Here is a 27882-nt window from a genome sequence, read left to right as displayed (position 1 = left end):
GTACACGTCAGCCCCACGCCTCCCCGGCCCGGTGTCCGGGCGCACGCAGCACCCACGCGTGCCCGCACACGCCCGCGGGCACACGCGTCCGCGGTGGGCACTGAGGTCGCAGGAAGGTAATGGTTCTGGCCGGGAGCTGGTTGGGGACCCGGGCCCAGGCCTGGGCGGTGTCCGGGGCGGGCCCAGGGGCGGAGCTCGCCAGGCCGGGCGCGCAGGGTCGGGGCGGGTCCGCGCCGCCGCCGTCCGCGCTGTCCCGCCCTCGGCCCCGCCGCTGCTCTCCGTTCCTCGCGCTGCAGCCCCCGCGGTAGCAGCCGCCGAGCCCGCCGCCACCGCCCCCGAGGTAGGCGATGCGGACATGGGCCCGCGATCTGCCGGCGCCTGGGGTCGCGGGCCCTGCCCTGGGGAGCTGAGCAAGAGGTGGGGGGAGGAGCGGGCGTGGGCGAGGGGATGAGGACCGGGCCCCAGGGGCCGAGCGGGAGCTCCCCGCGCAGAGCAGGCCGCACAGGCGGGCGGCAAGCGGGCCGGGGCGCGGGAGCGGGAGGCCGGACATCCGGGGGCGCCTGCGGCTGGAACTCGATCCTTCGGGGACCTGCGGGCGGAAGGGCACGGGCCGCCGCGTGAAGGCCAGGCCGGCTGCAGGTCTAGGTGACCTTTCCCGGCGGCGCCCTCTGGCCCTCGATCCCGCCAGCGCGGCTCGGGCGGGGAACCGCCTGCCCCCACACTCACCGGGCTGGGCGCACGGATCTGTGCGGGCCACGCTGTCGCCGCCGGCATGAGTTCCTGTGACGACCGCGGTCCCTCGCTCCCAGCCCCACACGCCCTGTCCGGCCTGTCTGGTCCACGCCCGGAGAAGCTGGCGCCCGGCGCTGTTCCGCGCGTGCCAGCTCCCTACCGGGCGGAACGAGAGGCTGAGAGTCGACTTAGGCCGCAGGAGCCTGTGCAGTAGGCTCGGCCTTGGGAAAGGACGCCCTGCGGGGAGCGGATGTGGCCTCCTTGGCCTTAGGAGAGATCCTGGTTCGGTTGCTCATTCATTCACCGAGTGCGTCTGTGCCTTCACGAAACTGGTTGGAGCCCTTGGATTTCAGGGCTGCAATCCTAGTGACTTGCCCAAGGTCACACAGCCGGGGCGATACGAAGCCTAAGTTTTCTCATCTGTACAATAGGAGCAATTGTAGCTCTTCTTGTAGCGGCCATTCATCTTTGGGAAGAATGATATGAGTTGATTAACGCCAAACCTTCAGTAGAAACCTTGACACTTGAGGCTTTTGGGGAGGATTTAGCCCATCCTCTGTAGACCATTCTACTCCACTTGGTGTTCTGGAAAACGTTTAATAAATACAGCCCCTGTTATTTTAAACGTTATTACTAAACACTTGTGTGCCAGGCATTGAGTAACTTCCATGATCATTAATGAAAAATTCTTTAAGTTTATGGACAAGGTCAGGTTGAAGTAGGAAGTGCGTGCAGACCTGAGGGAAGGTTTCACCTGAGGTCTCCATCACCCTGACCAGCCTTACCTCCGCAGAGGAGGTAGAGAATGGGCCCCTACTTTGCCTAATGTGCTGTTGGCAAGGCCAGGGCAGGCTGCCCAGGGCTTGCCTTGTTTCTCCACCCCAGCTCTGGAATGAGTTCTACAGGGTTAGGCTTAAGCCCTTTGCAGCTTTGTTTTCATTGCCTGGGGTGGTGCCATTTGGCACACAGTAGGTACTTGAGAAGGGTCTGTGGGGGTAAATGTGCTCTTCCTTTTTATCCAAGAGTCAACTTACCCTTACTGATAGGAGGATAGTTGTGGTTTTTGTTTTTTTGTTTTTTGTTTTTTGCCATTGCAGCATATGTCTTGTAGTAGTTGCTCATTAAGTATTTGTGAAGTTATTGAATGGGCATATTTAGTGGCTGCAGCCCCAGACCATATTCTCTTGATCTTGGACATCCTTTCTGAGGGACACACACATCTATCTCACTCACTTCCAGAAAATAGTCTTGCTTAGCAGAGGGTCACGTCTGTTTAAAGAGCTCCTGCAGAAAGTACAGCCCTAGAGCACTGAGACGCAAAACTGTTTCCCAATTTGACATAACTGCTTTAAACGTGCTATCTTCATTCTGTGACTTTCCAGGTCCTGTGGGAAAGTTGTAGAACTGGTGTTTCTGGGCCTGCAGGGGAGGGAGACCAGGGTGAATGGGATTCTCCTAAGTGCTTTTCCCTTCTCTGATGGTGGGTGGTGGGTGGGTCGATAACTTCTGCTGGAGTTGTTCTGAATAAAATGCTTGACCTTGGGGAGGGGGGTACTGCTCTCAGTTGATTGCTTAGTTTTATTTCTGTATTTTTATTCTATTGGGTAGAGGCAAGGGCTGTCTGTAGACACAAACACAGGGGCTCCAGGAGACCATATAGTGAGGAGTTGCCCGTGGGCTGCCAGTCCTGCTGGACCCTGGGCAGATGTGGACAGTAACCTTCAAGCTGGTGGTAATGAGGGACATTGACTCCGCCCCCCCATCTTTACTGATGAGATGCTCCCAAGGCACTGAAGTTCACTTTGCCCTTGATGGAATTTTAATGGCCTGACATCGTTGTTGGTGGTGACTGGGGGAGATGTGTGTGTGTGTGTGTGTGTGTGTGTGTGTGTGTGAGAGAGAGAGAGAGAGAGAGAGAGAGAGAGAGAGCGAGCGAGCCAGCCCAAACCTGCAGGCAGCCCCTCAGGGAACTCAGAGAGTCTGTGGCCTTGGGCTCCCCACAGACTCCACTGAGGGAAAGTGAGCAATGGGGTCCTCTGCTGGGCCTGGGCACAATCCTCCCTTTTACTGCTTGCTCTCAGGGAGGTGAGGGTGAGTGGGCTTCTAAGCCCTTTCTCCAGAACTGTCCTGGAAAGAGTCCTGGGGAGCAGATTGAGCTCACAACACAGCTCTGACAAGAGCCACAGGATTGAGTACAGGTCAACTCACTGTCTTGTTCCTCAGTGTCTCCTTTATAAAAGTGTGACCATCATCATCATCATCGTCACAGTCAGTCTTCATTGAGGGCCTGCTCAGCACCCTTCTGCGGGGGCTTAACGTATGTGTGACGTTGAATCTACCATCCTGCAAACCCCGGGAGAGAGGCACTCTTGTTCATGGGTCTGGAGGCTGGAGCCCAGAGTTGGGATTCGGGACCTGGTCTGGCTAGTTCTAGTGCTGGTGATTCCACACTGAAGTTGCCACGGCAAGGGGCCTTGCCACCAGCTAATAGATGTGGATGCATTTGAAAGGCCAAATTTACTGTTCAGAGGGGAACTGTTCTCCTTTCACGCTGAGCAGAGTGAACGTGTGTATGGCTGTGTGTAGGCTGCCTGGCAGTGGATTGTAATCAGTGGAGTCACTCCTCTTTGTTGCAAGGACAGTGACACTGGGTGTCTATCAGGAGAAAGGTCAGTTTTTACTGGGATGAGGTAGGAGACATTCTTCCAGGACTTACCTGGACAATAGTCAGCTCAGGAGTACCTCATGTGGTCAGGGAGGACTCTGGACCTTGTGGTTGAGGGTGGCCTTTTGATAACCTGCACAGCAGCGGTAATTATACTAAGAAATCTATAAAATGTAAACCTGTAATAAAATCCTCTCTCTGGTCATTGTGTACTTACCACGTACCAGTCACTGTATTAAGTATTTCATATTAGCAGTCCTCACGGTGATGCTGAGACAGATACTCTTTCCCCATATTCGAGCTGAAGAAACGTGAGATGCATATACATTGTGACTTGCCCTGGGTCCCATATCTGGAGAGTCGTGGAGTGGTATTGGAACTCAGGGCTGCTTGACTCTCAAATCTACTTGCCCAAGCACTGTCTATTTAAACCCCACTGGGTCAAGCCAGGCAGCGAGGTTCCAGGAAATGTGAGGTGTCTGAGGTCAGACAGGAGCCCTGGGTGCACCTGGGACCCAGACCTTGCCATGCTGCCTGCCAGCCCAGGCTTTTCTTCCCTTGATGGGTGGGTGGGCCTGCAGGCTGCCCCCAAGTCAGTTACATTCCCTTGCGGCTTCTTATGGAAGGCTGTGCTGGTGGTGGCCTAGCTCCCAGAGTGTTTTAAAATAGAAGCAATGCCTAGGAAGCCGGGCTCCCCGGTGTGAGCCTCTCGTGGAGTAGGAGGGGAGGGCAGCTGTACTGGGAGCACAGACTTGCTTCAGAGCACACAGGTCACCGGCTTTGCCAGCATCCGGTGGGACATAACCAGGGGCTGCCTTTTCCATGAGATAGGGATAGGGGTGTGAGGAGGCTTCTGATGGTGTTGGCTTGATATATTGGTTTTCAGAGCTGGGCTAACCTCCTGCTGGGGAAGTTGCTTTTCCTGGTCCCCAGAGTTAGGGGGAGGTGCTTTTGTTCTAATCCCTGGCTGGTCTGGTGCTCCTCCTATGTGCTGGCCCAGTTCTGCTCAGACAAACCACCTCAAATGGATGTTAGAGAAACAGCAGAACCAAAGGCTTTCCTACAATTTTCCCTTTCTAAGGGAAATCCAGGATGGTCATGGTGATGGTGATGGTGGTGAAGGTGACTGCCCTCTTGGTCAGGGCCCTTGCACGAATCAGTGGCACACTTACATGGGGTGATAAAAGAAAGCATAATGAAGGGGCCATTTGCAAAGGTGTGAGCAGAGTGTGGAGCTCCTTGGCAGGAGCTGTGGCCTTGGAAAGCAGTCACTGCCCACCTGAGGCCCAGCAGGGAGGGAGCTTGGGAAATGAGTACTCCAGCCTCTCTCTCCCATCTTCTGCTGGTGCCTCCTGTTGGCCAAAACCAACGATACATAGCCTTCGATAGCAGTCCATAGTGATCAGCTCTTGGGTCACAGAGCAGGATGGGGGAGAAAAATGGATCTGAAGGGACAGAGAATATCCAGATTAATGGACTGTGATTAGCACTGCCATTTATGGAGCCCTCACCGTGTGCCAGATACTCCTACGTGCTCTGCCTACCTAACTTACTTAATCTTTGCAGTAGCTCTGGTAGAAAGGCACTAGTGTTAGCCCCATTTTATAGGTGAGCAAAATGAGACCCTGGGAGTGTAAGTTATCAGTGGCTTGTCCAAAGTTACACAGCTAGTAAAGGCTGGTGCTGGCAAATCCTCTGCCAGGCTCATAGCTCCTTCTCATAGTCACTGTGCCTTGCTGCCTGGGCACCCAGTTGGGCTGTGACATGCCATGGCAGGGTGGCTCCTGGTGTTTGGGTCCTAGTGCTGTTGTACCCTTGCCCTTGAAGATGGTGTCTCTTAATCCATTAGGTGTCACCTTGCTCACAAGACTGAGTCTTGGGAACTTAAGGCCCCCCTGCTCCCTGTGTCCCCCACCGCAGTGGTTGTTAGCTCTTTGAGGGTACCACGGCTCCTGTGCCGGGATTCTACCTCTGCCGACAGAAGTGCTGTCCTGCCTGTTTCTTAGGCTACGAAAGGCTAAGGGGGGGGGAAGGAGGCTTTTGAACAAGTGCTTCAGGCCCTTCTCATGCACATTAAAGTTAGGGAGCCCTGCCCTACTCCTGCCTCCTGGGCAGGGTGGCCAGAGCCACAGGTGGTCATCTGGGGGTAGAATGCTCCCCCTGCAGGCCCTGCCTGTTAACCCTGCCATCTCAGCGTAGTTGGACTCTGCTCTTGGAACCCGGATAGATACTTCCCACGAGGCCTTTCCCTTCTGGCACCTCTGTTGCAGCAGTCTTTTAGAATGTGGCTTACTGTGGCATCGGGAAGGCGGCGTAGCTCCGTTTCAGACACGTTGGTTGGGTTTTTTAAATTTTATGTCCTTAAAAAAGTTATCAGTATGCACAAACAACTTTAATAAAGTGGAATAAGAAATGAAAATCCTATTTTAACTCTCCTCCTTTCCTCAACCCCCCTCGTTTCCAGAAGCAGCTCCCAGTCAGCCACAATGTACAGATGGGCTTGTAGCCTTCCTACATGCTTTCCCGTCATTCACAAATGTGTGAGCGCCTAAACGTGTATGTGAAAGGGTTTTCCTCTAATAATGCAGAATTCTACATTTTCTGTGACTTGCTTTGTGCATTGAACTACAGTTGGCCCTTGAGCACTGTGGGGGTTAGGGGTGCTTACTCCTCATGCAGTTGAAAATCCTTCTCTAATTTTTGACTCCCTCCCAATTTAACTACTACTGTTCACCTCAAGTTTTATTGATATTATACAGTCAATTAACACATATTTTGTATGTTATATATACATATATATTATATATTGTATTCTTACAATAGAGTAAGCTAGATAAAAATATTACTACTTTTGAAAAGAACTCTTAAAAAAATTTTTTTTAATGTTTATTTATTTTTGAGAGACAGAGAGAGAGAGAGAGCATGAGCAGGGGAGGGGCAGAAAGGAGAGAGACACAGAATCCGAAGCAGGCTCCAGGCTGCGAGCTGTCAGCACAGAGCTTGATGCGGGACTTGAACTCACAAACTGCGAGATCATGACCTGAGCTGAACTTGGACGCTTAACTGACTGAGTCACCCAGGCGCCCCTAGAGAAAAAATACTATTAACGAAATCATAAGGAAGAGAAAATACATTTACAGTATTGTATTTATTGAAAAAGATCCAACATATAAGTAGACTTGCGAAGTTCAAATCTGTGTTTTTCAAGGGTCAGCCATATGTCAAAGATAGCTTTCTATGGCACCTTGCATAAATCCACCTCATTCTTTTTGATTACCACATGGTGCTCTTTAGTTTTTTAAGTACCTTAATTTTCATTCATTTCCCCATTGGTGGACATTTAGATTTCTTCTGGCTTGTGTTACAGAACTAATGCTGCGGTGAGCATCCTCGTGTGCTCCTCTCTGGAAACCTTGGCTGGGTTCCTAGCAGTCGAATTGTCTCTAGGTTAATGCATGCCCACTTACGCATTGGCCAGTAGTTGTCTCCAAAGGGGCTGTCCTATACTGGCGTGAACAGGGGTGACCATTTTCCACACCAACAGTGGATGTTTTCATTTGCATTTTTGCTGATTTGTTTGTTGAGTGAGCCTTTCAAACACAGGTGTGTCACTCACTCTACAGTGGCTCCCTGAGGCCCTTAAAGTCCACACCTTGTTCTGAGGTAGTAAGTGGGCCTGCTCCCTTCTGAAGCCCGCTGGTCTCCTCAGCCTGAGTTGACTTCTCCTTAGGCCAAGGCGGGTGGAGAGGGTACTAGTTGTGGCTGTCTCCACCCCCCCATTCCTGGCGGTGCTGCCAGCCTCCCTGTAGAGGGCGCTCCTGCTGCTTGGTTACATCGCCGTTTGCTTAGACTCTTGTCAGATACTAAGTTTCTATTTTTTTCCTTCTACTATAAAAATACTTTCATGCTCCTTGCACACTTTCTCATTAAACAGACCTTTATATTGAATACCTGCTACTTGCCAGGGCTTGTCATCTTTGACACATAGCTTTTTACATATTTTGGATAAATTTATGCATGACAGGCTCCGGGCTGCTTTGAGTTCAAGGGTGTGAGTTGGGGGTAGGTGTGCACTTGTGGGTGTGGTGGGGGCGCTGGAAGCAGAGCAGCTGTCACTGACAGGCAACTGATGAGTCAAGGAAGATATGTCCCCCCAAGGTGGAGGTTATGTAAGTGTTATGCAGACTGTTCTGGGCGATATACTATCTCTCCCCTCTGAGTTTCCAGTATGGGCTGGATTTTCATTCCTCGGCTGGAGTGGAGCTTGCATAATCTGTTCAAGGTCAGCCAGTGAATGGTTGGGTAGGTAGGCGAACAGGCAGTGGAGGGAAACAAGGGACTCCTGTCTCCCACTGTGACTTACTGGTCCTTCTCAAAGTCATCAGTGACTGTGGGAAGGTCTGCTCAGTCCAGTCCTGTCCGTCCCTCATGTTCCACTTATCCTTGGGAACCATGCTCGCAGGCTCTGCATTGAAGCCTTCACCCAGACCGGCTTCTGATTCCCATCTGTCCAGGGCCGGCTGCTTTCCTGTGTCAAAGTGCCCCGCCTCACGCTCGGACTCTAGAGGCTGGGCTTCTGAAGGCACATGGGGTGGATGCCACCAAGACAGATGGTGAGCGATTTGGAGCGATTTGGAGCTGATCTAGGCGGAGGTAGGGGCCAGGGGGTCAGGGTTCAGCCTTAGAATCAGCACAGGCAGCGTGTTAAATGAGAAAGCAGGTTGCTGAGGTCTCTTTCACACCCCCTGGTCCCGGCCTGAGAAAACATGAATGGAAATCATTTGTACAAGAAGATGATTTTTGCAGCGGGTGCTGAGAACTGTGTAAAAATGGGCATTTTCTAGGCGCTGTTGGCAGTTGTAAGAAAGCGGAGCTTTTCAGAGGCACACTGCCTCAGGCCTTGCCTCAGTCCTGTCAGATAAATGCAGGAGGCGACTGGGTGGGGAAAGAGAAGACTGCAGCAAAAGCCTAGGGGAAGCTACAGTTGCACAGCAGGTGTGGGCCTGTGGCTTCTGGGTGGGTGTTTCTTCAGGTCCAGGAGTGGGTTTGGCTCCGCTCAGCTGGGGGTTCCTGTGCATCTTCCCTGCCAGGTGCCGAGCTGGAGCTGCAAGGAGAACTTGGCCTCATCCAAGCTCCCTCTGCCCTCCCAGCTCCCTTGTGTTTGGATGGTAATCTCCTTAGTGGCCATGTACTTTAGGGTGATGTTTGTCGGTGGTGGAGTGTTTTTTGACAGGTGGTTTTGCTGGTTCTTTTTTTTGGGGATTAGTGATGAGTGAGAGCATTTGGGGAACATTAAATGATGAGTGATCTGCTTTTCCCTGATGCGAAAGCTGTTCGTGTCTGGTGAGGTGGGTCCTAGAGCCACAGCAGAGGGTACTTTTTGGAACTCCCTGGCCCCTGAGGTACAGGGAGGTCTTGGCTGACCCAGAGAGGTTGCCACTGTACTGCTCTTTCCTCACCCTGAGGCTGAGTTTGCAGTCCAGCTGGGGAAGGGCAGCGCTGAAGAGGGGTGCTCAGTCCACTGATACCTGTTGGCACTGGTGGCTGTAGAGAATGTTCTGGATCTTTTGCTGAGATGTTCTGCAAGTTTCCTCGGGGCTCCATCACCTCAGCCTTTGACGCAGGTTTGTTTCCTTGCTTCTGGGAGGGGCCAGGGCCATCTGTGGCTGAGACATATCCACGCCTTAGGCTGGGGGTATTCTGCATGACCTGGTGGATGGTTTCTTTGGCTGTCCCTGGGGTGGATGTGCCTGTGAGGTTCGCTTGGGGTGGAAGGGGGACAAGTCGAGGGGGGGGGGTCCCCAGACTTGAAACAGCCAATGGGGACAGCCTGAAATGGATCTTCCCCCATGCTCTTTGTGCCCTGATCCTAATGTGGACTGAGCTGTCCATGGTTCCAGCCTGATCACGTGCAAGAGATAACAAGAGCAACAAAGAGGATCGTAAACAGCTCGCTGGGCTGCTCCACTCTGCTCTGACAAAAAAGTGAATGGAGGCGGAATTAGCAGAACCTCTGAAAAAAGTACCATAGGACCTGGACCACAATTTTATTACTTCAAGTGGTGGAAGTTTGTTGTTGTTTGTTTTATAGCGTACTCATTGCTTCTGTGGGCTCCTTGCAGCATCTAGGATGTTAAAGCTTATGTCAGGAATGCAGCTTCCTGTGGTGATGCTGTTCCCCCTGGGACCCATTGAACTATTTTTCTTAACTGACGGAGCCATCCAGGCGCCCCGATTGAGACATTTTTCATTGGGTTCCCACTTACCAGGAACATGCTGTGCAGGTGTTTGCTTGTGTGAGTGCATACGTCGGTGACTTCAGGTGGGATATATGCAGGCTCAGTTTGGCAATTTAGGTATACTATATTTTAAAAATTAATGGAACCATCCTTGGGTTAATTGGATTCCTACTAATTAGGGCTGATGATTTGGGAAATGGAGAAGATGCAGATCATGGTGCTTTCTCATGACTCCTTTCCTCCTGGATGGAGCACACTGTGTGTGTGTGTGTGTGTGTGTGTGTGTGTGTGTGTGTGCATGTGCGTGTGTGCTTGCACTGTCCTGGATTAGGATTTTAATTCTGTGTATGTAATGCGTCAGAATACAGCCTCTCAGGGACACAGTGTGGCCTTAGGGAAAGGACTCTGAATTACTTGCCTTCCTTGAACCCTGAGGTGTTTAATAAATGCTTGTTGACTTAGTGATATGTAACAATTTCAAGTAGTACTTTAAAAAATAAAGTCACATTGTAGCTCAATAAATGTTTGTTTGAATTAATTTTTTTTGGTAGGGAGAGGGGATGTGGTTATATCTCCTTCCATGTGAAGAGTTGCCTAATTGTTAGGTTTTACTGTATTCTCTGTGAGGAGTCTGATACTCAAAAAAATGGGGTCCCCTGAAATACAAAGTTTTTTGAAAAGTTGCATTTATTCTGGCACATAGTAGGTACTCTGTAAGTATTTTGTTGGAATGGATGAAATCAGAACCATATGGAAAATAGGATGGCCTGAAAAGCTCTGAAAAGCTCTATTCAGTACACTGGATGCCATAGCAGCCGACATTTTGTAAGAAGATATGTTTTATTGGCAAGAGTCCTGCGATTCAGTAAAGTAGCTGGCTCGTGGGAATTTGTCTTTGACAGTTAATTCATTCAGCAAATGTTTACCGACTGCTGCTATATTCTGCACTTGTGCTCAGTCCTGGGGGTGCTAAGGAAGAAGAGGTCTAAAGGCAGGCTGGTCTGCTGTCGACAGAACTTACCTGGGTGTCTCCACCTCTCGACATGAGGAGGCACGAGAGAGCAAGGCTTCTCTGTGCACACCTGGGAGAATAAAGTGCCTGGGACTCTGTGCTGATGATTTTTATTGGTGGTTAATTATAGCTAATAATTTTTATTGATGGAAAACTAATTTCCCTAATTACTGATGCGTGTCTTCTGGTGATTCTTTTATTGTAGCCGAAGATGGCTGTGCCTCCCACGTATGCTGATCTTGGCAAATGTGCCAGGGATGTCTTCACCAAGGGTTATGGTGAGTGTTTCGGAGCTAATGGGCTGGGTTGGCATGTTTGGGATTTTACCCATCACAGTTCGGGAGACCTGGGTGGGTCAACTCTCAGAACTTTGATGTCGGGGGGGAAAAAAGACAAGCCTACTCTGCCTAATAAAGCAGTGTTGGTTTGTACACCTGGTAAGGGCAGGCTTACGAATCGCTGCAGACAAGTGGACGCCCTGGTTTCCTCTCCCACAGGTGGGAGCAGCTCTGTGTGTGCCGTGGTCATGGAGTGCAGTTTCTAAGTGTTGCCCATCCTTAGGCCTGTGCTCACACTGTCCCGTACCTTTCCCTGTCATTCTGCTGGGAGCGCACAGCCACTGTTCGGTAGCCAAAGTTCCACAGGTAGGCAGGCAGCAGTGGAGACAGGCACCCTGCACACTCACGGCATCTTGAAACAGGAGAAGGGAGGCAGAGTTGCTGCTCTCGAGCTAGTTATTTAGCCTATTAACAGTTCCCATGTTCTTTCTTTAGGATTTGGCTTAATCAAACTCGATTTGAAGACAAAATCTGAGAATGGACTGGTAAGTTGTCTGATCGACACGGAGCATGGGGGTTTATCGTAAATCAGTGGAGAGGATGACTACCGTGTCCTGGGTGGCAGAGTCCAATGAAAGGACCTTTTCTTTTTATAAATTAAAATGTTTTATTTTTTTGAGAGAGAGAGAGAGTGCGCACATAAGTCGGGAAGGGGCAGAGGGAGAGAGAAGGAGAGAATGTTAAACAGGCTCTGTGCTCAGCAAGGAGCCTGACATGGGGCTCAATGTCATGGCCGTGAGATCATGACCTGAGCTCAAATCAAGAGTTGGACGCTTAACTGACTGAGCCCCCCAGGTGCCCTGAAAGGACCTTTTTGATTGTGGCAGTTTGTGGTTGTCACATTCATCGCATCCTGTATGGGATGGGTGGTCCAGGGGCATGCTGCTGATAGGTCCCTAGTTTAGCAGCTGTTAATACTCACTGAGTTAATAAACTCTGTTTTATTTTTCCTTGTTTCTTTTTAAATTTTTTTTTTAACGTTTATTCATTTTGAGACAGAGAGAGACAGAGCATGAACGGGAGAGGGGCAGAGAGAGAGAGGGAGACACAGAATCAGAAGCAGGCTCCAGGCTCTGAGCCATCAACCCCAGAGTCCAACATGGGGCTCAAACCCACGGACCGTGAGATCGTGACCTGAGCCGAAGTCAGACGCTCAACCGACTGAGCCACCCAGGCGCCCCTCCTTGTTTCTTTTTATTTTTTTTTATTTTTTTATTAAAAAAATTTTTTTTTTCAACGTTTATTTATTTTTGGGACAGAGAGAGACAGAGCATGAACGGGGGAGGGGCAGAGGGAGAGGGAGACACAGAATCGGAAACAGGCTCCAGGCTCCGAGCCATCAGCCCAGAGCCTGACGCGGGGCTCGAACTCACGGACCGCGAGATCGTGACCTGGCTGAAGTTGGACGCTTAACCGACTGCGCCACCCAGGCGCCCCTCCTTGTTTCTTTTTAAAATTGAGCTGTTTTCAATGCCACCTGATTATCAAAAAAAAAAAAAAAAAATTAGTAATCCCTTTTAGACTGTGTGTGTGAGGATTATTGGAAGGAGGACGTTTTGGGGTTGATGTACTCCAGTGTCATCTTGAGCTCAGCGGTTTTGGTCTGTATTTGGCTGGAAGTATTGTGGAAGCGGGATTGTCTTCCTGTCCAGACTGATGTATTACCAGGGCGGAAGGAAGCTGTCTCCTGACAGAGAATTCCCCATAAGAGTCTTTTAACTAACAGGGCTCTTTAATCCCATCTGTATTTAAATATTGAATTGAATTGTAGAAGTAGCCTTTGCCTCCACACATTCAGGTCTCACCTCTTGCATAGAGGAAAGTCCGTTCCATTTAGGATGCTTCAGTGGAGCCCTGGGGAACAGGCCGTGACTCTCTCTCTGCTTTACAGGAATTTACGAGCTCAGGTTCTGCCAACACTGAGACCACCAAAGTGACGGGCAGTCTGGAAACCAAGTACAGATGGACTGAATACGGTCTGACGTTTACGGAGAAATGGAACACTGACAACACATTAGGCACAGAGATTACTGTGGAGGATCAGGTAATGGTGGTCACTGCGAAGAGACACGGTTTTATTCTGCTGCCCTGCCTTTGACTAAACCTGGCACGTTTCTTTTCTGTTCAGCTTGCACGTGGACTGAAGCTGACCTTTGATTCATCCTTCTCACCAAACACAGGGTAAGAATCTCACGTGTTTTCTTAGCAAGGACGTTTAACAGTGTTTTTTCTGTTTGTTTTTAAAAATTTTTTTTAATGTTTTATTTATTTTTGAGACAGGGAGAGACAGAGCATGAACGGGGGAGGGTCAGAGAGAGAGGGAGACACAGAATCTGAAACAGGCTCCAGGCTCTGAGTGGTCAGCACAGAGCCCGGCGTGGGGCTCGAACCCACGGACTGAGAGATCATGACCTGAGCCGAAGTCGGATGCTCAACCGACTGAGCCACCCAGGCGCCCCTTAAATTTTTTTTTAATGTTTATTTTTGAGAGAGAGAGAGAGAGAGAGAGAGAGAGCGCACATGAGCATGGGAGGGGCAGAGAGAGAGGGAGACACAGAATCCAAATAAGGCTCCAGGCTCTGAGCAGCACAGAGCCTGACGTGGGGCTCAAACTCATGAACTGTGAGATAATGACCTGAGCCAAAGTTGGACGCTTAACCGACTGAGCCACCCAGGCACCCCTAACAGTGTTTTATAGTGAGATTCTGTGCTGCGTGTTGTGGCCATCCTGGCTTCATCTGTGGAGGGCTACAGGATTTGTGTGGTCCAGTAATGCTGTGTTTCATGTGAGTGAGGCTGCTGGGAATGTAAGCGGCCAAGGCTGTAGGCAGCCGGCGATGTTGGGAAGCCGTGTCTGAGCGATCATTGTTGCCAGCCCCAGTTTTCAGGCTGGGAGGGCCCTTTCCCCAGTTTTCTACATAGGATCACTGAGAGAGGATGGGTTTTAAGTGCAGCGTGGCTCCTGAGGCTGCACTTTTTGCCCCATGTCCCCCAGCCACAAACCAGTTATGCTTCACTGTTATTGGGCTCATCAGGAGGCAAGACCGTGTGTTGGTTGCCTCAGCTCCTGGTGCTTTTCAAAGTGACTGGATGGGACACATGTTGCACAAATAGCATGTCGGGTTCCCTTACATCCTACACGCAGCTTCTCCTAATGTTAACATCTTACATAACTATGATGTAATTATCAGAACCAGGAAATTTATATGGCTGTCATACAGTTAACTAATCTGTTGTCCTACTGATGTCTTAGTTCTGGTGCATGACCCATTTCAGGATACTAGATTGCATTTAGTCCTCAAATCTCTTTGGTCTCTTCTAATCTAGAACGTAGTCTTTCTTTGTCTTTCATGACCTGGACACTGTTAAATAGGATTGATGAATTATTTTGTAGAATCCTTCAGTTTGGATTTGTCTGATGTTTCCTCATGGTCAAACTCAGGTTATGCATTTTTATTATATTATGTTATATTATTGTTATATTATTTATTTTATTATCTTATAACACTTCTGTTATACAGCCACAGAAGTGATGTTGGGTCTGTCTTGTGCGTGATATCAGGATGTATATGTCAGTATTCTTTACTGGTGATACTAACTTTGATCACTTGATTAAAGTGGTCTTTGCCAGGTTTCTCTATGAAGTTACTTTTCTCTTTGTAAATGGGTATGTCGGGAGATACTGTGAGACTATGTAAATATTCTGTTTCTTACTTTTTGAAAAACAGAATTAGTATCCATAGTGATTCTTGCCTGCAACCAGTATGTTTGGTAAAGATTTTCTCTTCTCATCATGCCTTCTGCATTTATTAATTGGGATTCTACTCTAAGGAGGAGCTCTTCCTTCTCCATTTATTTATTGAATCATTTATTTATATTGATATGGATCCACAGACATTTTATTCTGTGGGTTATAACCTATTACCACAATATATTTGATTACTCATTTGTTTCAGATATGGCCATTGGGCGTGTCTCCAAGTGTGCTTTTGATAATCCCCTGTCACTTCTTTTGAGCTCTACTTCGGAAGATATAGCAGGCTCATCTTCTGCTGTAGTCCTGCCATCAGGCATTTCTGCAAGGAGCTTCAGTTCCTTTTATTGAAGAATGGCATATAGAAACCAAGATTGTGGGCACAGTGTGTCCGTATTGCTCCTGGGTATTTGAGGCAGGTTTTGATGGTTTATGGAGATTGAAAGTGACAGCTGGCTTTCCAGACCTACCGAGGCGGATAGCCTGGGAAAGCATCGTGGCTTCTGAAGGAGCTGAGCGTAGACCACATAAGGATGAGGCTGCAAACTCCTCTAGGGACCAGCCCCCACATTGAGTACCTACCACAGAAAAACCAGATCATTAACTGGATATCAGAGTCATGCCTCTCTCAGGTGCTTGTCAAGTTAGTGCTATTGTTTAAGTAGCTTAAAAAAAAAATCCCAGTAATACTTGAAAGAGGGAAAACTCCAAAGACGTGGAGTGTTGCATTAGAGCAGAAGCCTGGAGAGAAACCTGAGTCACTGCCCGAGCACTGCCTATTCTCTGGGGACTTTGTGCTCCTGGCCAGAATTCATTGAGACAGGGTAAGGAGGCACCATGTAAGTGGTCTGGGATGGCTGGTCCACACCACTGGTCAGAGGCCCTGCCACAAGCGGCACGCTTTGGTCAGCAGCAGCTTTTTACCCAGTGGTTATAAGATGCCTGATTTTTACAGTGCTGGTCTCCCTCCCTTCCTAAATGTCAGCCTCCGAGCAGCTGCCTTTCATCAATCACCCCACTAGCATGGTGCCAGTTGGATAAGCCAAAACCCAGGTTGCTTCCTCCAAAGGGTAGGCAGACCAGAAGAGGTTTATTTTATTTTGAGAGAAAGAGAGAGAGAGAGCACGCATGAGCAGAGGAGGGGCAGGGAGAGACAGGGAGAGAGAGAATCCCAAGCAGGCTCTGTACTGTCAGCTTAGAGCTCTACACAGGGCTTGATCTGATGAACCATGAGATCATGACACCAGGTGCCCCTATTTTGAGTTTTTCTTATTGACAGATAATTTGGTTGTTACTCCTTTCCTTCAAAGCTTGTGAAAATGTACCAAAGCAACTTGAACAAAAGTTGTAAGCATCATTGTCACTTGTGAAGGGTGTTGGCTTTATTTTCAACCATGATCTCGGAAAGTCTCATCTCCTTGATGACTTGGAATGTTTAACCTTAAATTTTTTGTTATAGAAAATTTCAAACATACTAAAGACTAGTATATTAAACACTCACCAGGGGGACGCCTGGGTAGCTCAGTTAAGCCTCCGACTTCAGTTCAGGTCATGATCTCGTGGTCCTTGGGTTCAAGTGCTGCCTTGAGCTCTGTGCTGACAGCTCAGAGCGCGGAGCCTGGTTTGAATTCTGTGTCTCCCTCTCTCTCTGCCTCTCCCCTGTTTGCTCTCTGTCTCTCTCTCTGTCTCTCTCTCAAAAATAAACATTAAAAAAAAATACCTTCATCATGTTACCATCACCCAGCTTTAATAATTATCAACCCATAGCTAATTATGTTTTATTTATGCACTCACAGTCTCTTCCACCCTCAGATTATTTTGAATAACAGTTATTGCATAATTTTATCTGTAAATGTTTTAATATATATATCTTTAAAATTTTTTTTTAATGTTTATTTATTATTGAGAGACAGAGAGAGAGACAGAGCATGAGCATGGGAGGGGCAGAGACAGGAGAAGACACAGAATCCAAAGCAGGCTCCAGGCTCTGAGCTGTCAGCACAGAGCCCAACATGGGGCTCGAACTCACAAACTGTGAGATCATGTTCTGAGCTGAAGTCGGACACTTAACTGACTGAGCCACCCAGGCGCCCCAATATGTATCTTTAAATGATGATTTTTTTTTTTTTTTTTTTTTTTTTTTTAGTTTATTCTGAGAGTACAAGTGGGGTAGGGGCAGAGAGAGAGGGAGAGAGAATTCTAAGCAGGCTCTGAGCCATCAGTGCAGAGCTTGACATGGGGCTTGAACCCGAGAACTGTGAGATCATGCCCTGAGCCGAGATCAAGAGTCAGATGAACTGACTGAGCCACCCAGCTGCCACTTGTTTTTATTTTAATTCTGGTAGTTAACAGTCTTGTGTATTAGTTTCAGGTGTACAATATAGTGATTCAACAATTCCATACATTACCTGGTGCTGATCATGACAAGTGCACTCCTTAAGCCCATCACCTATTTCACCCAACCCCTGGCCCCCTCCCATCTGGTAGCTGTCAGCTTGTTCTCTGTAGTTAAAGATTTGCAACGTTTCACGAATTTGTATGTCGCCCTTCTGCAGGGGCCATGTTAATCTTCCCTGTATCGTTTCAGTTTTAATACATGTGCTGCTGAGGCACACATTTTTTAAAAAAAGTTTAGTCACAATATGATTACATTGTAAAAAATTAATCATCTTTCTTTAATATTGTTAAATCTCTAGTCTGATCAAATTTACATAATTTCATAAAAAAAACTTTTTTTAATGTTTGTTTATTTCTGAGAGAGAGAGAGAGAGAGAGAGAGAGAGAGAGCGCACAAGTGGAGGAGGGACAGGGAGAGAGGGAGACACAGAATCTGAAATAGGTTCCAGGCTCTGAGCTATCAGCACAGAGCCTGATGTGGGACTCAAACTCCTGAGCTGTGAGATCATGACCTGAGCTGAAGTCAGACCCTTAACCGACAGAGTCACCCAGGTGCTCCTACATGATTTCATTTTTAATTTACAGAATCAAAAATTGTCCGTGCAAAATTGTGAAAATTGGGTCATTTGCCTCCTTAAATCTCTTTAATTTTTAGATTCTCCTCTGCCTTTTTTACCCCCCTTCTAACTTATTTGTTGAAAGTAGGTCATTTGTCCCATAAGATTACACATAGACTAAACTATGCTGTGTGTATCTCTATGGTCATTAAAAACAATTTTTTTTTAATGTTTTTATATATTTTTGAGACAGAGAGAGACAGAGCATCAGCAGGGGAGGGGCAGAAAGAGAGGGAGACACAGAATCCGAAGCAGGCTCCAGGCTCTGAGCTCTCAGCACAGAGCCCAATGCGGGGCTCAAACTCACAGACTGTGAGATCATGACTTGAGCTGAAGTCAGACACTTAACCGACTGAGCCACCCAGGCGCCCCTCTCTATGGTCATTTAACTTGTTACCCTGTCCCTCATATTTGCTGTGAATTGGTAAGTCTACAGGCTTCATTGCATTTAGATTCCATTGGGGAGGGGAGAGGGTAGAATAAAAGTGGTGACATATGCTTCCATTGGATGTGCATAGAAGGCTGGGTTTTTTCTTTATACGTTAGTGCTATTCACGGTTCACTCAGGGGTTACAGACTGGTGAGAATTCCACTTTAATCATTCATTCTTCATTTGTTAGGTAGAATATTTCGATAAAAAGAAACTTCTTTTTTTTTTCAATATATGAAATTTATTGTCAAATTGGTTTCCATACAACACCCAGTGCTCATCCCAAAAGGTGCCCTCCTCAATACCCATCACCCACCCTCCCCTCCCCTCCCTCCCCCCCCCATCAACCCTCAGTTTGTTCTCAGTTTTTAAGAGTCTCTTATGATAAAAAGAAACTTCTAAACTATTGGTTACTCTGAGATAGTGTAGGAAAGGTGGCATAAACATTTGCTTCCTTTTTATTTACTGTTTCAAAGTAACACATTGGTTCTCTAGTCTCTAAAGATGCCCAATGTCTGTGTTTTAAGTGTCAGTATGAATGAATTCATAGATTTAAACATATTTGATATGTTTCAGTCCATTGCCAGTATTTTTTTTTTCCAAATTTTTTAATGTTTATTCATTTTTGAGAGACAGAGACAGAATTCGAGCTGGGGCGGGGGCAGAGAGAGAGAGAGGGAGACACAGAATCGGAAGTAAGCTCCAGGCTCTGAGGTTTCCCAGCCCCCATGACTGCAGGGTCCCGGGTTCTACATCTGTACCCAGGTCTCTGAAATACATGCTCATTGAGATCTCATGAATACCGAGTTAAAAGCTATCTGTCATATTTACTTAGGAGGGATGTACCTAGTATTTGTTTATTTACTAAGTGAACCACAAAGTGAGAAAGCAACCATCTCCTTAAAAGCTGCTGTTTAGGAGCCCTTGGGTGGCTCACTTGGTTAAGCGTCCGACTCTTGGTTTCGGCTCAGGTCCTGATCTCAGGGTGTTGTGAGTTCAATCCCCACATCGGGCTCCATGCTGACAGTGTGGAGCCTGCTTGGGATTTTCAGTCTCCCTCTCTCTCTGCCCCTCCCCCACTTATGCTCTCTCTGTATCTTTTGAAATAAAAGCTTGAAAAAAAAAGCTTCTGTTTAGATAGATGCCTTCATGACAGATACACTGTGTCTTTTTCATAGACTTGAAGAATAGCAAAGATAACATCTGTTTCATAATTACATGAGCGCTCTACCTAATAAATGCCTGTGTAGGCCATTACATTAGGCATAGGGAGAGGTTAGTAAAGGAAAATTACTTAGTGCCCCCCTTGCCTGTGTTCTCACTTGATTATTGTGGCATTTCTGCAGATGGGTTTGTGGTTGAAGAGAGGTTGTGGTCTTCCATGGGGGCACAGCAGCTGCTTAAGGGAGATCTGGGGTGTGCTGACTTTGCCCTCCATCCCTGTATATAACCTGAGCTTTAAAACTTTTTTTTTTTTTTTTTTTTTTTTTTTGCCTTCTTTTGGTATGGTTGTCACAAGGTGAGTAAGCTTATGACTTTAATATAATTTCTTTTCCTTCAGGAAAAAAAATGCTAAAATCAAGACAGGGTATAAGCGGGAGCACATCAACCTGGGCTGTGACGTGGATTTCGACATCGCCGGCCCTTCAATCCGGGGTGCTCTGGTGCTGGGCTATGAGGGCTGGCTGGCTGGCTACCAGATGAATTTTGAGACTGCAAAGTCTCGAGTGACCCAGAGCAACTTTGCAGTTGGCTACAAGACTGACGAATTCCAGCTCCACACTAATGTGTAAGTGTACGTGAGTGTCGTGTGTGAGTGTGTGCAGGAGGGGGATTGCTTTTCAAGCTCACATTTTAATCACTTGAAAGTGAGTGTTTTGACATCACATGAGCCACATGGCCTACTGGTCTTTTTCTGTTTCCCACCTGTCCAATTCTGGAAGTGGTTTAGGCTCTTTGTGTTCTAGAGACGGTCGGAGCTGTCACTGGTACACACAGAATGACTTATCAGTTACAGCAAGGGCATGACGTCAGTCCAGTGGAGTGTCCCTTCCCTTTATGGACATTGGAACTCCTTTCATTGTTAGTAACAAAATAGTGGGGAAAGGTGTGGCTGTCCCTCTTTCTCTGTAGGAAGCCTGAGGTCAGCTTGCCATGCTTAATGAAACATAGATCTGAGACACCAGGTTAGGGGATGATGATCTCAGTTCCATACAGTGTCTTCTCATGGCACAGCATGCAAAAGTTGACTAACTACCAGATAGTACAGTGAAGGGAAGAGAAAAGCGCAGACTGGCTTAGAGAGCCCCTTGTAGTTAAGCTTGGGAATTGGAGTGCAGTGGAGTGCTGATGTAGGTGAAGGGAAACGGATGTTTCATCTCTAAAATCCCGATGCCACAATTGGGGGACAACTTTTTCGGATTTCTTTCTTTCCACTAGAGGTCACTAAAGGAGTGACTTCTTAAAGTTAAGTTAAGTGGTACATGTATAGTATTTAATAACATTTCCACTTACAAAGTTTTTTGAAAAATTTTTATACAGTAGTTCCCCCGTAACTGCCATTTCACTTTTTGCGATGTCACTTACCCAGTCAACCACGGTCCAGAAGTGGATGATCCCCCTTCTGATGTATTTTTGGAAGGTCAGCAGTAGTCCGATGTACGTCACAGGCCTGTGTCACTCACCTCACTTCATCTCATCATGTAGGCATTTTATCATCTCACATCATCATGACAAGGCCATACATAGTACAATAAGGTATTTTGAGACAGGGAGCACATTCATATAACTTATATTACAGTATGTTGTTATAGTTGTTCTATTAAAATCATAAAAGTTATTGTTGCTGATCTTTTACTGCGTCTACTCTATAAATTTTGTCATAGGTAAGGATGTGTAGGAGAAAATGTAGCATATATGTAGGGTTCGGTACTGTCTGTGGTTTCAGGCATCCCCTGGGGGTCTTGGAACGGATCCCCTACAGATAAGGAAGGGCTACTGTAATTAGTATAATTAACATAACAGAATTAATATAACAGATCTATTATTTTGAGTTTTGAGTTTATTTATATTTATTTATTTTAACATAACAGAATTAATATAACAGATCTATTTTAAGTTTTGAGTTTATTTATTTATGTTAACATAACAGAATTAATATAACAGATCTATTTTAAGTTTTGAGTTTATTTATTTATGTTAACATAACAGAATTAATATGATATAACAGATCTATTATTATAATAAGTTTTGAGTTTATTTTTTCTTTCTTTCTTTTTTTTTTTTTCAACGTTTATTTATTTTTGGGACAGAGAGAGACAGAGCATGAACAGGGGAGGGGCAGAGAGAGAGGGAGACACAGAATCGGAAACAGGCTCCAGGCTCTGAGCCATCAGCCCAGAGCCTGACGCGGGGCTCGAACTCACGGACCGCGAGATCGTGACCTGGCTGAAGTCGGACACTTAACCGACTGCGCCACCCAGGCGCCCCATTGAGTTTATTTTTTCAATGTTTATTTATTTTTGAGAGGGAGAGAAACAGCGTGAGTGAGGGAGGGGCAGAGAGAGAGGGAGACACAGAATCTGAAGCAGGCTCCAGGCTCTGAGCTGAGCTGTCAGCACAGAGCCCAATGCGGGGCTTGAACCCATGAACCGCAAGATCATGACCTGAGCCAAAGTCAGAAGCTTAACTGACTCAGCCGCCCAGGCACCCCTATTTATTTATTTATTTTTAAAGTTTATTTTTGAGGGGGGGGAGGGGCAGAAAGAGAGGGGGGGTGGGGACAGAGGATCCAAAGCAGGCTTAGCTGACAGCATCGAGATCATGACCTGAGCTGAAGTCGAAAGCTGGACGCCCAACCAACTAAGCCACCCAGGCACCCCAGTTTTGAGTTTTTTGAAGCTAAAAAGTCACAGGAAAACCAGAGTGATGGACAGTCCAGTGGTTTCTGGAGTGGGAGTGGGGGAGAGTGTGACTGCCCAGGGGTGGTGTGAGGAGATTTGGGGGTGGTGGAGCTGTTCTGTATCCTGATTGTGGTGGTGGTCACACAAATCTTGTACACGTGTTAAAATTCATAGAAATGTACACCCCCCCCAAAAAGTCAAAAAAGGTATATAAATTCAAAAAAAGCAATATACAAAAATGTCACAGGAAAAAGGGCACAAGCAATAGAAGTGTTTTTTTAAGTTAGAGTTATGACTGAAATGGAAAGTCCTTCCTTGGTGTCGAATTGGAAATTGGCACCAATTCTAGGAATAGCAATGGCCGTTACTGTTTTCCCCACATACCTGAGCCTCACATACCTGATTTTATTAAGTGGACACGGTTTATTTTTAGCTGGCGTGGAAACTGCCGACACAGCCATCTGGGTTGTCCTAGGGCTTGCAGAGGCCCAAGTGTCATAGTTGTGCTCTGTGCTTCATGTAGATGAATTTGAACAATGACTTCCCTCTGTTTATGGTTTTGAGAGTTCCCAACAGGAAGGCAGTGTTGCTGGTTTTAGAATATAATGAAAAATCTGACATTTTTTAGATACACATGTGAGCCCAAGAAAATTTCCTGATTTCAGTTATACTAAAGTTAATCAAAAACTTTAGTTTTGTCTGTGGCAAGCTGCTGTTCTGTGGACTTTCTGGTTCCCTGCAAATCAGGGGGTGCCTGTCCTGGCCTTGTACTTTCTGGAAGTACAAGGTCTGTATCCCTGAATTTCAGGGGAAAACTTGAGCATTTAGAATGTATTTAATGAGCATCTACTTTAGGGAGAGTATATTAGTGAGGAGGGGAGTTTGCAGTGAATCAGCAGTTTGTCCCTGGATTAGTGAGTTCTAAGCTCTTTGCTGAATTCCGGAGTACGTGGGCTCTGCCTTACTAGTTTCTGATGACATTTCTACTTGAAGCACCCAAAATGACGAGGCAGAACTTTGACATTGTTTTGTGTTAAAAATGGAAAGGAGGGGAAAGGGATATTTCCAAAGGCTGGAGTCACTGTGGTGTGTTTGGAAGAGATGAAGGAGTTTGTCCAGTTCGGTTTCATTCCATTTTTGAAAGACGGGAACATTTTGTAATGCACCAAGTGTCTCCTTTTCATCCCATCAGAACTGTAGAGATTTTGCAGTTTGGGCCAAGAGTATTGCACAGGTGGAAAAGTCTGAATTGCAGGTCAAGTTCTTCTGTAATTGCTGCCCCTCCAGGGGGCTAGGTGGGTTTTGGCTGTGCCCGCCCAGCAGTGGCTGCAGCTGGTGGTGCTAAGGGCTGTAACCTGCCTTCTGAAGAACACGGGTGGCCCAGCCTTTCTTACCATTTCTGGTTGTGTTCTCTTCTCATTTGCTTCTACTCCCTTACCACTGTTATGATAGATGCATTGACAAAAGAGGTAGTATTAGCAGCAGCAGCAAAAAAAAAAAAAAAAAAAAAAAAAAAAAAAAAAATATCACCCAGAATTCCATTTTCTTAGTTGTTGCTTCTATTTTAAAGAATATTTTGGAAGCAGATTTCAAATTCCATGCAGCCTCAGCTTCCTGCCTTTGGGTGTTCCCAATGGTGGTTGAAAACTAGCCTCTCCCTTTGAACCTTCCCAAAGCTGGTGTCTGTTCCATTCCTATCAGGCTTTTCCCTACTTTGGTACTCGTTTTGTGATCATTTTGGTCCATTTATAGCAGCCCTGCCCTCTGTCAGACTTGGACCACTGTGCCCAGCTCCAGCCTGCCTTCAGGGGTGGATGGGCACCTGTGCTCTGATTGTTTGCAGAAACGATGGGACAGAGTTTGGTGGCTCCATTTATCAGAAGGTGAACAAGAAGTTAGAGACCGCTGTTAATCTGGCCTGGACAGCAGGAAATAGTAACACTCGCTTTGGAATAGCGGCCAAGTATCAGATCGATCCTGACGCCTGCTTCTCGGTGAGTACCTGTGGAATCACGCATCACCCAGGCTCCACCTGAAGCTTAGGATGGAATCCTTCTGGATTGCAGGAGTTCCATGCTGGAGCTAGAGATTTTTTTTCTCTATGCAAAAAGTTTGAAATGAGGAAAGTGATAATAGTAATAGCTCTTACTGTAGATGCCAGCCACTGTGCGGAGCCCATTATGTGTGGGTTACTGTCTTTAATTCTTACACAACCTATTTGAGGCAGGTGCCTTTAAAAAAAAAGAAATATCATTCTAACCCTGTTTGCACAAATGAGGAACTGGAAATTCAGAGAGGCTGAGGGCAGATGGCACAGACATCTGGTAAGTGCTGGGGTGCTGGGCCTGGACTTGACCCATACTGGTTTGCTCTGGAGCCTGCTCTTATCAGCCTATGTTCCATGCTGCAGACTCTAAAGGGGGTCACCTTGAACCCTAAGGTTTTATTTTTTTATTTTTATTGTTTTAATGTTTATTTTCGAGAGATAGGGCAGTCAGGGGAGGGGCAGAGAGCGAGGGAGACAGAGAATCCGAAGCAGGCTCCGCGCTGACAGGGGAGAGCCTGGTGTGGGCTCGAACTCATGAACTGTGAGGTCATAACCTGTGCTAAAGTTGGCTGTTTAACTGACTGGCCACCAAGGCATCTCCCCTCTGGCTTAAAAAAATTATTACTATTATTATTTTTTTTGAGAGAGAGAGGACCCTCAGGATTCATGTTCATTTAATGCTTCTCATTTTTCATCCTCTTGCCAGCTCTTGTATTGGATATTAAGAAACCAGACCCTGGCACTTAGTAGTTGGCATCTAATCTTGCAGACTCGGTGGCATTGCTCGCGGTTGAGTTGCTGCACGATTTTTGCCTTAAATCCTGTTGAACTCCTCTCTGTTGTCACAGGGCACTGCTGGCTGCTTCCCTTTGGGGTAGAATGCGGAAGTCTCATGTTGCAGGATGGTTATTGTGTAATTTACAAACAGCCCATTTGAAACGGGAACTGAATTTGGCTCCCTTAAAGTTACGCAGTTAAAAACAAAGGAAGAGGGGCCTTATTAATTAGATGGTATAAGCAAAAAGGAACAGCCAGATGGGGCCCTTACTGCCAGGAAATCTTTCCCCCTGCTTTGTTCTTTCTTATGGAAGTTGTCAGGTCTGAAAACAGCATTCAAGCAGGAAAACGTACCTTGGCAGCCTTAGCTTTTGCCAGGACTTGGTGTTCTCATGACGTGAGCCTTCTCTGCTCCTGACCTCTCCTTGTTTCACTAGAAAGGGGGTCGGGGGAGGCCCAGGTTTTCCTACAACTCAGGCAGAGGAATGAGGGTAACATTGACTCAACTTCTTTATTGAACTTAATTATTAATTATCATTCACAAAATGCTGAAATTTAAGTGACTGGCTAGGTCATTCTTTTGCTCCAGTATGATTTTATTTTACTTTAATGTTTTATTTATTTTTGAGAGACAGAGTATGAGCGGGGAAGGGGCAGAGAGAGAGAGACACACAGAATCTGAAGCAGGCTCTGGGCTCTGAGCTGTCAGCACAGAGCCCGATGGGGAGCTTGAACCCATGAACTGTGAGATCATGACCTGAGCCGAAGTGAGACTCTTAACTGACTGAGCCACCTGGGCACCCCATAACTTTCCTTTAACTGACAGTTGTGTTGACTCTTTGAGTTTCTTTTCTGAGACTTTGCTCTCAAATTTGATATATTTCATGTTGAATTTAATGAATCTCATAATCAAAGTGGTCATGAAAAAAGAGAATTTGATTCTGAAGGCCTGAGTTGGTTGGTTCCCAAGCTCTTACTCATTTTGGAGATGAAAACATAAAGTACTTAACAATTTTACTCTGTCTTATCTTTTCCTTGACTAGGCTAAAGTGAACAACTCCAGCCTGATAGGTTTAGGATACACTCAGACCCTAAAGCCAGGTAAGTGTTGCTTTGAAAGTTAGTGAAATTGTTTCTTTGCCTTAAAGAAAAATTGTGCTGGTTTGCTGCTTTATGTTACTGCTTATATAATGCCTGAATAGTACATTATAAACGAGTGGAGAGAAAGTTTTATAATTAAATGTTTATAAAAGTGTGCAGAATTGTTATAAAACATTTGGAGCATAGAAGTAGTAAGTAGGAGAGAAAAAGGTCAAGGCTAGAGTGTTACACTTTTGGTTATTTTCTTCCATCTGTTTTTCCATTGTGTACGTAGTGTCTGATACTTATTTCTAGCAGATTCTTGAAACTAGCCCGTAAGTCATCCTCATTGTAAAACCGTTGTGCCGATTTCCTCTGCACAGGTGGCTAGTCCGGTCCATGGTATGTTAGAACTACGGGAGATAATACCACTTTGGGATTGGTTTGGTCAAGTTGGGTCTTTGAACTCTACAAATCTGAGATTACATGATGAAAGAATCAAACTTTTATAGGGAAAATACCAGTTAGTCGCGTGCACGTGTGTGTGTTTGTGTCCATACCGAGAGTGAGATCTCAGAGTCTGATTTATGGTTGGACTTCCTTTCAAGGCACTTTTGCTGAAGAAGCTTACTGCATGGTGCCACTAGAAGAGAGATGATTGTAGCAGGGGGCAATGACAGGACAAAGGGAAGTGGACTCCCTAAAGTGGATTTGGAAAAGCCTGTGGAATTAATCAGATGGGTGTTCAGTAACAGGGACTGATGGGCCGTGTGGTTTTTTGGCCTGCTGATCACACACAGCTGAAGCAGGTTTTGAATCTGGTGTTGTCTTGCCATTGTGCTTAGGTACTCCTCCTTGTGTTAACCTTTCTGCTCTGTGTTGACCTTTCTTTTTGTTTCTCTCCTCCATCCCTCCCCTTTCCTTGTCCCTGGTTATTCCCCTTGCAGGTATCAAACTGACGCTCTCAGCTTTGCTGGATGGCAAGAATGTCAATGCTGGTGGCCACAAGCTTGGTCTAGGACTGGAATTTCAGGCATAAACAAATACTGTACAATCGTTTAATTTTAAACTATTTTGAGCATAGCTACCTTCAGAATTTAGTGTACCTTTTAATGTCGTATGTCTGGGATGCGAGTATTGCTAAATATCATGTTAGACCTCCAGGTTAAAGATGATTCAGCTTTAAGGTGTTACCCTTTCAGAGGTACAGAGGAAACCCAATTCCAAGAAAAGTCCTTTAAGCTGTAGACTTTGGGGGACCTTGGTGGCCCTCTAGAATTGTCAGGTTTCTTTTTTATCTAGAAATGGCTGCAAGTGGAAGCTGAGACTTCGTAGGCACTTTGTAAACTGGTATTGAGTAAATGGATGAAATTATGACTTCCTGAGAATTAACTTTGGTTTCCTACCCTAATGAAGGAGAGACTCACTGATAGTGTGTACAAAATCATCTGAAAGAGACTTTTTTAGACAGATTTTCATGACCTGTTTCCACCCCAGTCCATCACCTCTTTTACACCAAAAGTAGTCTGCAGGGCGTGGTAGCTGTTTCTTTTGTGCCATTTGGGGTGGAGAAGGTGGATGTGATGAAGCCAATAATTCAGGACTTAATTCCCTCTCATGTTGTGTTTTTTTTGCCCTTGCACCAGAGTATGAAATAGCTTCTAAGAGTCCCAGCTGCAAGCTGGGAAGAGTCTCTGTGACTGTAATCACATGGTGACAACATTCGGAATCTAAATTGGACTTCTGTTATATTCTCGCCACTCAGTTTATTTTTTAGCAGTTTAATGGGTACATTTTAGAGTCTTCCATTTTGTGTGGAATTAGATCCTCCCCTTCAAATGCTGTAATTAACATCACTTAAAGTAAAACTTGAATAAAATATTGAAACCTCA

The 27882-nt window shown here is 46.4% G+C and overlaps 1 protein-coding gene and 1 non-coding gene across 3 annotated transcripts; one reads left to right on the top strand and one right to left on the bottom strand.

Annotated features, from left to right (window-relative positions):
- On the top strand, positions 1 to 27882 carry VDAC1 (voltage dependent anion channel 1). 2 transcript variants are annotated; one of them, XM_023255158.2, is made up of 9 exons: positions 1 to 116; positions 10854 to 10926; positions 11422 to 11471; positions 12878 to 13030; positions 13115 to 13167; positions 19746 to 19973; positions 23930 to 24080; positions 25954 to 26011; positions 26938 to 27882. In XM_023255158.2, the coding sequence occupies exons 2-9, from the start codon at positions 10860 to 10862 to the stop codon at positions 27027 to 27029; spliced, it is 852 nt and encodes a 283-aa protein (XP_023110926.1). In that variant the 5' UTR covers positions 1 to 116; positions 10854 to 10859; the 3' UTR covers positions 27030 to 27882. The 2 variants fall into 2 exon arrangements, with proteins under 2 accessions (XP_023110926.1, XP_023110928.1); XM_023255160.2 differs by lacking the exon at positions 1 to 116 and adding an exon at positions 211 to 340.
- On the bottom strand, positions 17251 to 17353 carry LOC111556759. Its single transcript, XR_002736492.2, has one exon. It is a non-coding gene; the product is annotated as a U6 spliceosomal RNA (small nuclear RNA).

Source organism: Felis catus, chromosome A1, assembly GCF_018350175.1.
Source record: "Felis catus isolate Fca126 chromosome A1, F.catus_Fca126_mat1.0, whole genome shotgun sequence".
Classification (NCBI taxonomy): domain Eukaryota; kingdom Metazoa; phylum Chordata; class Mammalia; order Carnivora; family Felidae; genus Felis; species Felis catus.
This window is presented reverse-complemented; position numbering and strand designations above follow the sequence as displayed.